General features: G+C 55.3%; 4 protein-coding genes across 4 annotated transcripts; all 4 read left to right on the plus strand.

Annotated features, from left to right (window-relative positions):
• Positions 1-92: 92 nt before the first annotated feature.
• Positions 93-1,715, plus strand: LINJ_34_3130 (ATPase-like protein; the record flags this gene model as incomplete). Its single annotated transcript, XM_001468633.1, has 1 exon — positions 93-1,715. One exon carries the CDS (start codon positions 93-95, stop codon positions 1,713-1,715), a length of 1,623 nt encoding a protein of 540 aa, XP_001468670.1.
• Positions 1,716-2,322: 607 nt separating this feature from the next.
• On the plus strand, positions 2,323-2,958 carry LINJ_34_3140 (conserved hypothetical protein; the record flags this gene model as incomplete). Its single annotated transcript, XM_001468634.1, has 1 exon — positions 2,323-2,958. One exon carries the CDS (start codon positions 2,323-2,325, stop codon positions 2,956-2,958), a length of 636 nt encoding a protein of 211 aa, XP_001468671.1.
• An 810-nt stretch (positions 2,959-3,768) lies between these two features.
• On the plus strand, positions 3,769-4,221 carry LINJ_34_3150 (conserved hypothetical protein; the record flags this gene model as incomplete). The annotated part of the gene is made up of 1 exon (XM_001468635.1): positions 3,769-4,221. One exon carries the CDS (start codon positions 3,769-3,771, stop codon positions 4,219-4,221), a length of 453 nt encoding a protein of 150 aa, XP_001468672.1.
• Positions 4,222-5,361: 1,140 nt separating this feature from the next.
• Positions 5,362-6,267, plus strand: LINJ_34_3160 (aldose 1-epimerase-like protein; the record flags this gene model as incomplete). Its single annotated transcript, XM_001468636.1, has 1 exon — positions 5,362-6,267. The coding sequence occupies one exon, from the start codon at positions 5,362-5,364 to the stop codon at positions 6,265-6,267; it is 906 nt and encodes a 301-aa protein (XP_001468673.1).
• Between the last annotated feature and the right edge of the window lie 6,156 nt (positions 6,268-12,423).

The raw sequence follows: 12,423 nt of genomic DNA on the forward strand, positions 1-12,423 counted from the left end.
CTCCTCTTCCTTGTGCCCTTGATGCACCTTCACCCTCGGTGCGCGCTGCGCATCCGTCCTTGTTCCTGTGGTGGCTACGTGGTCTTGTGCGTATGCGTGCGTCGCATACTCGAGACGTCATGGAGGCGAAGAAGGTCGAGGAAACGCGTGCTCTGGCGTGTCATGCACGTGATCTACTGCGGTATCAGCTCGTTGCTGCAGCTCACCGCCCACTGTGTATTGATGAGCAGAGAGAGCTGCGCATTGCACTGCAGCAGCTCCTACCCTGCCTCTCCATTATTCGGTCTTACGAGCAGGAGTATACCTACCTCTCCACGTACGAGCTTGCAATCAACGCTGTCGGGCAAGTTCTCGGGAGCCTTGCAGCGGCGGAGACGACGGTGAACGCAGAGGATAGGCAGCTCGTGAAAGCAAAGCATGACGCGGAGCACCACAGGAAGGAGGATAACCCCAAAGCGTCCGCAACACTGTCAACGCCGGCGGCGCCATTGGAGGCGGCAGCGGCGTTTGTCCCAGCATCCTGCGCAAGACAGGCTGCAGCGACTGCTTCCTCAGTGACGTGGAAGAACACGTACGGATGCGATGACGCCATTCTCGCCTTGCGCCAAGCCACGACGCTGCCGCTGCAGCACCCGTCCTTGTTTACTGGCCCGCGCCAACCATGGCGCCGCCTGTTGCTCTATGGGCCGCCCGGCACCGGCAAAACTCGTCTGGCCGCTGCGACGGCAGCCGAGTACGGTGCCATGCTTCTCAGCGTGTCTGCCGCGGACTTGCTGAGCAAGTGGGTCGGAGAGAGCGAGAAGCAGGTGCGCCAGGCATTCATGCAAGCCGCCGCTTCCGCCCCGCGGTGCGTCCTCTTCTTCGACGAAGTCGATGCCCTCTGCAGTGCGCGCGGCGGTCACGGGGAGAGCGAACTGGCGCGCCGACTAAAGACGGAGCTCCTGCTCCACCTGCAGATGGACCTGCCAGCGGTGACGGTACTGGCAGCCACGAACTTGCCATGGGAGCTGGACGCGGCCTTTCTTCGTCGATTTGACCGCTTTATTCACGTCAGTCTCCCCTCCGATGCGGTGAAGCGCCGGCTCTTGGGGTCCGAATTGCGCGGCGTGGCTCACACCATCACCGACGACGCGCTGGACCGCATTGTGGCACAGACGGATCGCTTCTCGGTGGTCGATGTGCGGCGGTTACTGTCGCACGCGGTGATGGCGCCGGTGACGGAATGGCTGCGGCTGACTCAAGCCACGGTCGACGACCGTAGCAGCGACAGCAGAGAAAGCGCTGAGGCGGGAAGTGATGGAATTGATGTACTCTGCACCGCCGCCTCCACTGCACCGGCTCCCCTCCTCCATCGTCCCTCACCCCCACGCACGCACACAGAGTTGAAACACCGATCAGTGTACTGTCTTGCAGACACGGAAGTCCTCGGTGCCGGCGTGCGAAGCGTGACCTCAGGAACAGAGAGCACACCGTCTCCTTGCAGCTCACCGCGGCCATCTTCTCCGGTGGGTCCCGAGCGCTGCCCATCAAAGCATTCTTCCTCACTCCCGCACTGTAGGCACATGCACTGTCGGCTCCCGGGCAACCACGCCAACGACGTGCCTTTTGTGGAGTATCGCCACTTTGAAAGTGCACTGCAAGTAATTACGGCTACCACTTCCGCCGAGGAAATCGCGCGCTACGCCACGTGGCGCTGCCGCAGTGCCGGCGTGTAGCTGGTGGGCGGTGGCGGTCGCGACGACCCCGCAGCGCCACCTTCATCTTTGCACGACGTGCAGTGTTTTCTTTGGCTGCTGCGTTCGGCCCTCCCTCATCCTTTCTCCAGGCAATCTGTTGCTCATCCCATCTGCTGTTGACTGCTTCTCTTGCTCTGTTTGTTCGTGTGTGTGTTCCTTTGTGCGTCACTTTGCGCAGGAACTTCGGAGGTGCGTGTGTGTGTGGTTGTGTGTGGGCTCCTGCGCGACGGCCCAACGAGGCGCGCACCCGCGTCAACACAGCATGCACGCATAAAAAAATAAAAAGGAAACGCGTCAGACGTAAAGTTTTACCCCGAAGGGAAATGGGCAAAGGTCATCGCATGGGTTGGCGGTCTGCCTGAAATTGTGCGCAGCAGAGCTGTGTCCCAGCGAAGGTGCGCTTGTGGCGCCACTCGGCCGTGTTCCAGTGGAGGCGGTGAGTGGGACGTGCATGCAGTGGTGTGCCTGCATCGCTCTCTGCGGGCCAGTGGCCATGCACTGCCCTGTTTTCTCATTCTCTCCTGCCGCTCTCTCTCTCTCTCTGTGACTGTCTGTACGGTGCGCATGTGTGCGTCTGTGCATTTCGATGCGCTTGTTCGCCCATGTTCCACAGCCTGGATTATTCATTCATTACGGGAAGATTGTGCGTGCAGGTCACATCATGACAATTCGGGTTATGCTGCAGGCGATGGACCAGGGCCATCTCCTGGTAAACAACGTTGACAAGTATGTCCGCGCAGGACGTGGGGTCATGGTTTACATTGCCTTCCTCTCAGACAGAGACAGCGCACCGATCACCGACGAGGCTCTGCGCCACGCCGTGGATGTGCTGCTCCAGACCAAAATCTTCACGCACTTTTCACCAGAAAAGATGATCAACCAGCCCCAATCGCTGGAAGAGTGTCCTGAGATGGACATCCTCATTGTTCCACAGGCGTCGCTGGGCGGCAAGGTGAAGGGGCGTTCGGTGCAGTTTCACCAGCTCGTCGCCAAGGGCGTGGGCGCAGCGCTGTACGATCGCTTCTGCCACTTTGTCCGCGTCGCCCGCGGAGTGGATGAGTCCCGCGTGGACGCCAATGGGGCACCACTGAACGAAGGAGATGCTCCGAAGGCGGAGGGCTGGATCAAGTACAACTCCCGCGTCATCTCCGGCACCTTTGGGAATCGCCAGGGTCTGCGATTCGAATCGGAAGGGCCGTTCACGCACATGTTTGACATTTGATTCTGGCGACGCCGAAGGGAAAATCGAAGATTGGAGGTGTCGATGCGAGCAACAACTCAAACGAAACGCGCGTGACGCCAGAGCATCCCCTCTGCGTACGTGGAGGTCAGAGGACCTCGCGGCAAACAGTAACGCTCTTCTCGACGCTCGTCTTTCCCCACTCCCTCTCCGCGCGCCAGCCGCATCTTCATCTTGGGCGCGAGTGACAGGTATGCCTTTCGCTCGCGGTTTGGGAAAGGACGAGGAAGACGGTGCAGTGCGCGCACAACCGGAAAGGTATATTTGCAGCGCGTAGAACGTGTGAGAAGGTTGAATCATCTGTGTGTGTGTGTGTTCGACTTTCTGTCTGCGGTGGTGCGGTCATCGATTGCGGAACGCTGCCCCTTTTCGATGCAGCGTGTACGAAACCGTGCATCCTGTAGCGCTGCACACGCTTCACCGTGTTTACGACGTTTACAGACCCAACGGAAACAATTCGTACGCTTTCCTGTTCTTACCGATAGAGTGTCTATCATTGCTGTCCCTGCGAGGAAAAGAGCACGAAAATATCCTCTTCTGTATTGCGCCCCCCCCCCATCATCACCACCAGCACTGGCTCTCTTCCTTCCGCTCACCTCTTCTCCGCCACCCTGATCATCTCACAAACAAGCGGCGATTACGTCCGTGTGTACGTGCAGCCTCTCAAGCACTTTCATGTGCGCACTCAAAGAGGTGTTGTGCCATCTGCTTGCCGCTCGAAAAGAGGACGACAACGTCTTGTTTGTTTGGTTTCTTTTCCTTCGGCTACCCGCATTTCATCGAAATTCATCTATGGCACTTTCAAGCAGCGGATCTGCCGCGTTGGGGAATAGGATTGCACGGGCGACAGCGGCGGCACCGCAGTGGACAGTACAGCAGCGGTGCTTCCGACAGCTAATGAAGTCGCTTCGAGGTGCCTACTTCCACGACCGCTCGAAACTATTTTGGGCACGGCATCGCGTCCTCGTGGAGTTCTACAAGTACTCCCGCGTGGAAGAGGAGAAAGACGTGCTGCTGCTCGTCGGCATCGGCAACGAAATCGCGACCTTCGTGGCCGAGTACATGAAAGTAGACGTTGGCGCCATCATGGAGCATAACGAAAAGATCCAGTCGCTTCCGGTGGCCAAGGCAAAAAAGTACCGTGAGGAGTATTTGCTACATGAGAAGCAGCATGAGTCGTGGTGTAAGCAGAAGATTCGACTCATGATGGACCGCCGGCCGCCACCACCGTATCCGTTCTCTTAAGTGGCGCACTTGTGGGGGTGGGGAACGGGGGGGGGGGGCAAAAGAGGAGAAGAGGGGGTAAGAGTGCGTCTCCTGACGTTTGCTGGCGCACGTGCGGACGAGAGGTGGCAGGGAAGGAGGCGTTTGAGGTGCGCTGAGCCAACAGCCGTAGGTGGCTCGGCTGTCGGCTGACTCTCTCTCTCATTCTCTTTTCCTGCCTTCCATAGAGCGTCCATCCGAGCCCTCTTTGTGCATCATTTCCCCACTTGCCCCCCCCCCTTCACACACACACACAGCACCCTCACAGTCTCTCCTTACGTGTTCACACAAATACATGAAGAAGAAGCGGTTCGGAAAAAAAAAACAGAAAAAACCGGGAGCAAAAGAGCCGCGTCACGTATGTCTTCGGGGCAGAGACTCTGCCGCGTGATGGCGCGTCTACTCGGTTTATGTTCCGTGTGTCGCGGAGAAGGTTGTAGTTCTTCCGGACAAGGGCCTCCCGTTCTGTAGAAGACCGCGGCAACTCTATCGATTCTGAACGTCAGGGGTGTTGGCGTCGTTGCTCTGCCAAAATGACCTCTCTCTTTCACTTTGTTTTCCCCTCGTTGATTGTCGTGCTCGCCCACTGCCGGCATTCGCCGCATGGGCCCACTACATCATCGCTTTTGCCCGTGTGTAACCGGTGGGAGGGAGGGGGGCACTCTCTTGAAGGAGTCAGAGCCACCCCTCTATCGTATCCACGAAATCGAAACACGCCCGTGCACACAAACGTGCAGTCGTCGCTCACGTCAAACCACCTCATCGTACACCACCGCACAGGTGCCATCTTTTTTTTTTCCGCGAAGAAGCGAAATCAACCACAAAGAGAAGCCAAAGCGCTCGCATACCCTACTCCATCTTCGTGCGCCTCCTCTCTCTTTCTCCGTCTTCCTACTCGCCACACAGCCTCGGCGCCCGCCCCTCATACTCCCTTTTGCTGTGGTGCTTTTCCGCTACGTTCTGTGAGTGTGGATACACCTCTCTTTTTGTTTCCCCCGTCTCTCTTAGTCTCCTACGCGCACGCCATCGTTGCTGTCGCCGTCACGTGCACAGTCTCCATAGCCATCACAAAAAAAAAAGCAAAACAGAAAACACACACATACGCATTCTTTTTCACGCGCAATGGTTGCCTTCACTCCCGACTCCCGCGGGCGCAACTGCGTCACTATCCACAGCGAAGATGGCTCCAGCGTTACCGTCTATGAGCAAGGCGCGCACGTCAGTAGCTGGAAGACCAAGGATGGAAAAGAGCATCTGTACCTCAGCCCCACTGCCATCTTCGCTGACCGCACCGCCCTGCGTGGTGGCGTGCCGCTGATCTTCCCGCAGTTCGGGGCTTACGGCCCGCTGCAGCCGTCGCACGGCTTCGCGCGCATTCGTTCGTGGAACATCGAGGATGCCCAGAGCGGCAGGGCGAGCTTTTCGTTGCGCGTGCCCCTGTGCGAGCTGCTGCCGGAGGATTCTTCTCTCACCGATTCCCCGCAGAGCGCCGTCAACCTGCTGTACACGATTTGCTTCAGCAACACCGAGCTGAAGCTGCGTATGAAGGTCACGAACACAAGCGAGGAACAGTCAGCACCGTTTCAGTTTGCCTTCCACACGTATTTCGCAGTGTCCGACGTTTCGAAGACGGTAGTCAGCGGCGTCAACCGCTCTCCTTTCGTCGACAACTGCAAGGCGCGCGGCAACCCGAACACACAGCCGAGCCCGCCGGAGCAACTGTGGATTATTAGTGGCGAGCACGACCGCGTTTACCCCGACCAAGCGTGCGCCATCGTCCTCCAGGACCTGGGCACGAAGACCACGCTTCAAATCTCCAGTCCTAACCTAAGCGACGTGTGCCTCTGGAACCCTGGTGAGTCCAAGTGCGCTGCGATGAAGGACATGCCACCGGATGGCTACAAGCACTTTGTGTGTGTGGAGCACGGCAAAATGCTGAAAAAGGTGGTGGTGCCGCCGTGCTCGAGCTGGACCGGCACGCAGGAGATCGCAATCATAGCTGAAAGTCCTCGTGAGTCGAACATATAGGCACGGTTCGGAGGCAGCAAAAAGGAAAGGAAGCGCGACAGAAACGCTTCCCACGAGGCGTGCATTTCTTCTGCGGCCTCGAGCGCTGGATATGCCTGCTCTTGCTGGTGCACACATACACATGCACACACCTGCTTTCATCCTTTTTCTCCGTCGTCGCTTTGGGCGCGTTGCAGGCGCGGCGACGGGTGGCTTGGTGCAGTGTCCCCAGACTGGGCCGTCTAGCCAACTGCGACCAACACATACATACGCGTAACTCCACATACGCTGAGAGAGCAGAGGCAGAACCGGAAGCAGACGGAGAATGCGCGCGTGGCTGATGCCCACGTATCCGCTAGTCAATATAGTTGCGCACTTCAATGTTACCTGAAACTCACCCATAAAGTTCACGGCCCATCGTTTTTGCCTGTGATGGTATATTCTTCCCCTGCGCATTTCCGAAGTGAATAACTAAATGCTGCGTGCTTGTGTGTGCTCGCGTAGGCGACCTCCTCTGGCACGCACCACCTCACAGTGCGTCGTATCTCAGGGTTCGCTGCCCCCCCCCCCTCACTTCCGCTGTCTCCTATCAAATGCCGATCCAACCACTTGTGGTGGTGCCAGGGTTAGGCACCTACGATTAGAGGAGGCCAAGCCGATTATACCGCTACGGATGTCGGCGGCGACGTCGCGGATGGCGTGGCATTGGAGCGACCTGGGTACGTGCACACAGCTTGTGCCATCCATACGATTGGGCAGCGTGTGCCCGCGTGACTCAAACATGTAGCGCACCCTGGCCCTCAACACTGCCTACTGGTGGCGGAGCGCCTGAGTGTCACCCCGAGAGAGATACACCAAGTGTGGCGACCTGCATGATGGGGGGAGCGGCAGTGAAGCGACCTGCAAAAACGCGTGTGGGTGGTGGGTAGAATTTGAGGCAGGGAGCCGAGCTCTGCTGACTGAGTCGGCGCATTGCTGCAGCGCGCGTCCACAGCAGATTCGTGCCACGCGATGTGTCTGTGTGGCAGGCAGTGGCAGAGCGGAGCTGAACTCATGTTGTATGGCAGCGAATGGGCACGTCGAAGGAAAAGCCAAATCATTTTTTTTTATCACTTTGATGTCCTGGTGCGTGTTTGGGGAGCATTCGATGTTGCCACGTGTTCATGTGCGCATATGTTTGCTTCGCTTGGTTTCTTGCTTCCGTTTTCTCATTGTATCTGGTTCATCCACGCACACACACACACACACACCTCCTTTTTTTCATCGGTCTCTCCACTGCCTTTGCGGATATGCCCGCATGTGTGCTTGTGTGTGTGTGTGTGTGTGTGTGTGTGTGCCTTCACGTGCTCTGTAGTGTATCTGACGTGTATCATCGACAGGGGGAGGGTACGTCAGCGCCCGGCGTTACGTGTTTGCGTGTGTATATAACCACGGGTGTGCGTGGACGGGCATCGGCACATGCCGCCTTAGCCGTTCTCCATGGTGTTTGCGTGACTATAGGAGTGAGTTCGATGGCTGAAACATCTCATTAGTATTGCTTACGTTCTCTCTCATTTTATGCACTTGTTGCTCTCTCCGTGGGAGTGCTCGAGAGGCCGTTTATTATTATTATGTGTGTGTGTGTCGTGTTGATGATGCGACTCGCATGCATCACGACTGTCAGCGACGTGTTGCATCAAGGCGAGCTCCCCGTCCTCCTTTATATGCCTATGCTGAGGCGGGGTAGATGGATCCCTTGCACCTCAGAGCAGCACTACAGAGGAAAAGAGAAAGCGTGGGATGAGGGTACACGTGTGCTTGCGTATACGCTACAGAACAGGAGCTGCGGCAGTTGAAAAAGAAAACAGAACGGCATCATCATGTCACGAGGGGCAGCCAAAGGGTTCTAAGGACGCGGAAGACAGAGGAACCCCTTGTGGCGGGCTGTGGGGCGGTGTGCCGCAGGGAATGGAAAAAGCGGGTGCACCTCTGCTCTCAACGTTGAGCATTTGTTTCTTTTCCGTGCAACGCTCACGGCCGCCTTACCTGGTCCAAAGTCATTCAGAGCTTGCGGCCTCTTGGGGACACGGGAAAGCTACCCGCATGCGCGAGAAACCCACCCCTGCCTCGTTCTTCGCAGCACTCCCGCTCTCCTTAGCTTGTGCTCTCGCCACGCAGACACACACACACACGCGCACTGGCTCTGTCTCTTACGTTTGCGTCCTTTACCGTCTCCTGTTTTCCTTCCTCTGCGCCTTCTCCCCTTAGCCCTCCTCCACCCGGCGAACAGAAACATTTTCTCGCAAATCAAGGCGCGAGAAGACAACGCAAAGGAAAACGGAGGCGCACGCACATACGCACAAAGGTGGTCTCTCCTCTTTCTCATCCGTTCTTTTATTTATGTGGTGTGTGTGTGTGCCTTTTGGCTCCTGTCCCCTTGTCGTCCCATCTTTTGTTTCCTGCATACCTCTCTTTCTCTCAGTAGCAGCAGCCGTGCATCGCGACCTACAGATCAAAGTCGTCACCTCCTCCTATTCTTCCGCGCTCGCACAGACACGCACGCACGATTTCCATTACCCTTCCCCCTACCCTCTTCTTTCTCCGTCTAACGTGCGTCTGCGGCGTCCTCAGTGGAGGGGGGCCGCGGCAGCCTCGTGTGAGTTGAGGTGCAAACGAAAACGGGAAGTGTAATAAACGAGAACGAAAAAAAAGCGTCGTGGGCTTCCGAGGCACTGGGCATGCACGCACGCACACAGACAGACAGATACATACAGCGGAAAACGAAAATTAGAGGTGTGCGGCGCGGGGGCATTTCCCCATCTCCTGTCGATTGAAGTCTGTCTCTACTTTGTTTCTGGCATTGAGGGGAGGCACGCACAAGATCGAACCTGCTCTCCCTCTCTCTCTTCTGAACCCTTTTCCGGCGGCGCGCATCAAGTCTGCTCTGTCGCTCGACCGGTTAAGCCAACGCGTCAAGAAATCGGCACTACACGACAAGCAGGTTATCATTTTGTTTTGGTGCCCGAGAAGCTAACGGTGGGGCCAACCGTTACCCCACCTATCCCTCCACCCCCTTCCCATCCACGTATAAACACAAGAAACGAGTAGACGCGCAGCGCAGTATTTGCCCCCCCCCCCCCTGTGTCGCGGAAAGGTTTGCTTATCTTTGTTGTGGTGTTTGTCTCCTGTTTCACTTGAGTGGCTCCGCTGTCGCTTTTCTTTTTTCTTCGTTCTGTTTGCCAGAAGCACCAAATCTCCGAGACACGACGGTGGAGAGTGTGCGCGCCCATTTCTCTTTTGATTCGTAGTTCCCCCCCTCTCCCCTCTTTCTCTGTCTTGAGGTTCCTTCTTATATTTTCGTTTTTCTGCGTGTGCCAGTGAGGTGCGCGCTCGTATCTCTCTCTCCTCTGTTCGTGGAATTTGGGCCCACTCGTGTATTTCTTGTCTGTCGCTCGACACGAGCGAGTCTTGTCACCCTTCCCCGGCTATCCGACCAGAGCCGCCTCTTATTTGAACCCGGGATCCCCACCGCTCCACCTATTCGTGCCGTCTCTCTCTCTCTCTTTCCCTCGCGGCCTTGTTCACATACATTCTTGTTCTCTTCTTTGGTTTCCTTTTTTTTTACTTCTCTCGCCGCGCAGACACAAACACAGACAGAGGTGCACACTTTATTCTTCATCTCTCAGACATCAAATTTTTTGTTGCTTCCTTTCCTTCGTATTCTATATCTACCCTCCATCTCCGCCCCGGATGCACCTTACCTAAACCTCTCGCATTTCTCTCCATCTGTATTACCTACTCCTTCTTTCGCGCCATCATTTTAGTTCGCGGCTGCTTACTGTGGTGGGTGTATTGTGCCTTTCTGTGTTCTTTTCGTGTGCGTGTGCGTGTATTTCTTTGTGGTTGCTCTCTTCGTTCACGGTCGCTTCGTATTCGGCTCTGCAAACTCTTCGGTGTTTCGCTGTTGGCGCGTGCACACGTGTGATTGTAGGTACCATTTCCTTCTTTACTTGCGAATTTCGTTTTTGTGCATGTGTTGATCTGTCTTCGTGCGCCTGCCTTTTCTCTCGCCCGTGCGCTCGCGTATTGCGTCTTAATGTGCGTGTCTGTGCATCCACGTACTCGTGGTGTTTCTCTGCACCTTTGACTGCTGGGGATCTTCTATAGCCCGTCCCGCTCCGCCTCTCAAAAAGACTCCCACTCGAGCAGACGGTTAACCCACACACGGTCGCGCCTTTTTTCTTCTGTCCATCTCTGCATACGCTTACCAGCCCGAATAGCGCCCCATTCACATCTTTTTTTTTTGGTTCTCTACCAATCCTGCTTCTCTACACTTCTTGCGGTTCTCTCTTTTGACTTTTCCAATAGAACTACCTATACCTCTTGTGGCAGCCATCAGCCCCCGCCCTCGCCTTTCCGTGCACGGGCGCACGCGCGAGTCGACAGAGACGGAGAGCGATACGCCTGTGTCTCTCTGTGTGGTATGAGCAAGTTTGAGTGGTCTTTCCTGTGCTTACTTCCCGTGTTCACCTTTTCCGCTGTTTTTCTTTTGTTCCGTCTTTTCGCTCGCACCACTTCCTTTCAAGTTGCACCTCCTCTCTGTCTCTTCTTTTTTTCTCTCTTGTATTTGGTTTCTCTTGGAGTTTTCCTTCTTTTATTTTCTGTGCGCGTGCGTGCGTAATTGTTCTCCTTCTCTTGCGTGTGTGTGCTTGTGTTTAGATTTCCTTTTCGGCCTTGAAGCTTGTGCCTTGGTGATCGAGACGGAGATAAACACTCTATCGCCACCGCTACCCTGCCGGTTAGACACAAGCGCTCTTTCTCTGCTTTCTCTACCAACACCTCTCCTATTTTGTTTCTTTTTTTTTATTTTTCTGATTGCACTCCTCGACTTGTCCGTATCTCTTCGTATCTCTCCTTCGCTTGGGTTTGCGGCCGCTGTTTTCGCTCTCATTTTGTGTGTGTGTGTTTTCACGTGTGCTCCTGCTGCAACCTACCTCGCCTTGACTGGCTTCCGTTTCTGTGGAACGCTTATACAAACATTCACAAACGTACTCAAACACGCACGAACGTGCACTCAAACGTCACACATCTCCTCTTTCTTTCTTCTCTCCCTCAGACACCTTCCGTTATACGTTATACGTTTTCTTTTTTTCTTGTGTGTGTGATTATTGCTTGTTTTCTTTTCTGCTGTTTTTTTGTCACTTGATTATTGACTTCATCACACTACCGTCACACGACTGCCTGAGAACGGGCAGTCGTGTTTGCCCACGAAGCGCTGAAACACGCACACACGCATACACGCCTCTCGAAACGACGCCACGGAAGAGGAACAACTGCGTCGCTGTCCCCTTGGGCTCTCTTTTTATCTTTTCGCGCCCTCTGGGCAACACGTGGAAAGAATACTGCGAGAAGAGAGCGAGAACAGAAAAGCGGCGACGAGGGTTGGAATTGAAGCCGACGAAAAAGGTGAAAACAGCGCGCGCGAGTATAACAGAAAAGCGCGCACCTTACATCAGCACCTGCAAGAAGACAGAGAGGAGGGCGACGCATAACGGGTGGGGGAGTGCTGAACATCCAAACACACATATAGGGGACGCGCACGCGACCAGCAGTGGAGAGATTCGAAGCCCTAGAAAAATTGAAGGATCACACGAGCTGTGGATGCTCACAGGTAGTCAGCCAAGAGACCTCCGCCGCTCGCCTCTCGTCCTCTTGCTTTGATCGTGCAGCTCGGTTGTGTTTGTGTCCTTCGGTCCAATCGCTGTGGGGCGCCCTATCATCCTTCCACCTCACCCATACGCACATCCGCTCTACCACATCGATATTGCTCATTTTCGTTCTCCCTTGTGGTCATCCTCCCTGTCGTCACGCAGGGTAGCGGAACAACGAAGAACAACTCAGGAAGGAAAGCGTCCACGTATACTGAGCACACAGAAGGCTTTATATCCTTTTTTCTTTCTCGTTGTCTTTGGTGTCCGCTTTTCTTCCTCTCTCTCTTCGTGAGTTTGCCAGTCGCGCCCACACTCGCCCGTCTTCTGTGACCTACTCTCATCTTCTGTTCGCTTGTGCGCTTCTTTTTTTTGTTACCGTTTCTTTACTTTGAGTGTTCCGTTTTTTTTTTTGTTTCGGTTTCGATTCTTGTAGCTTATAAGAGCACGCTGGCACAAACATAATTAGAAGTCCTCCTCCTCTATCTCC

This window comes from Leishmania infantum, chromosome 34 (assembly GCF_000002875.2).
Source record: "Leishmania infantum JPCM5 genome chromosome 34".
In the NCBI taxonomy this organism is placed as follows: Eukaryota; Euglenozoa; class Kinetoplastea; order Trypanosomatida; family Trypanosomatidae; genus Leishmania; species Leishmania infantum.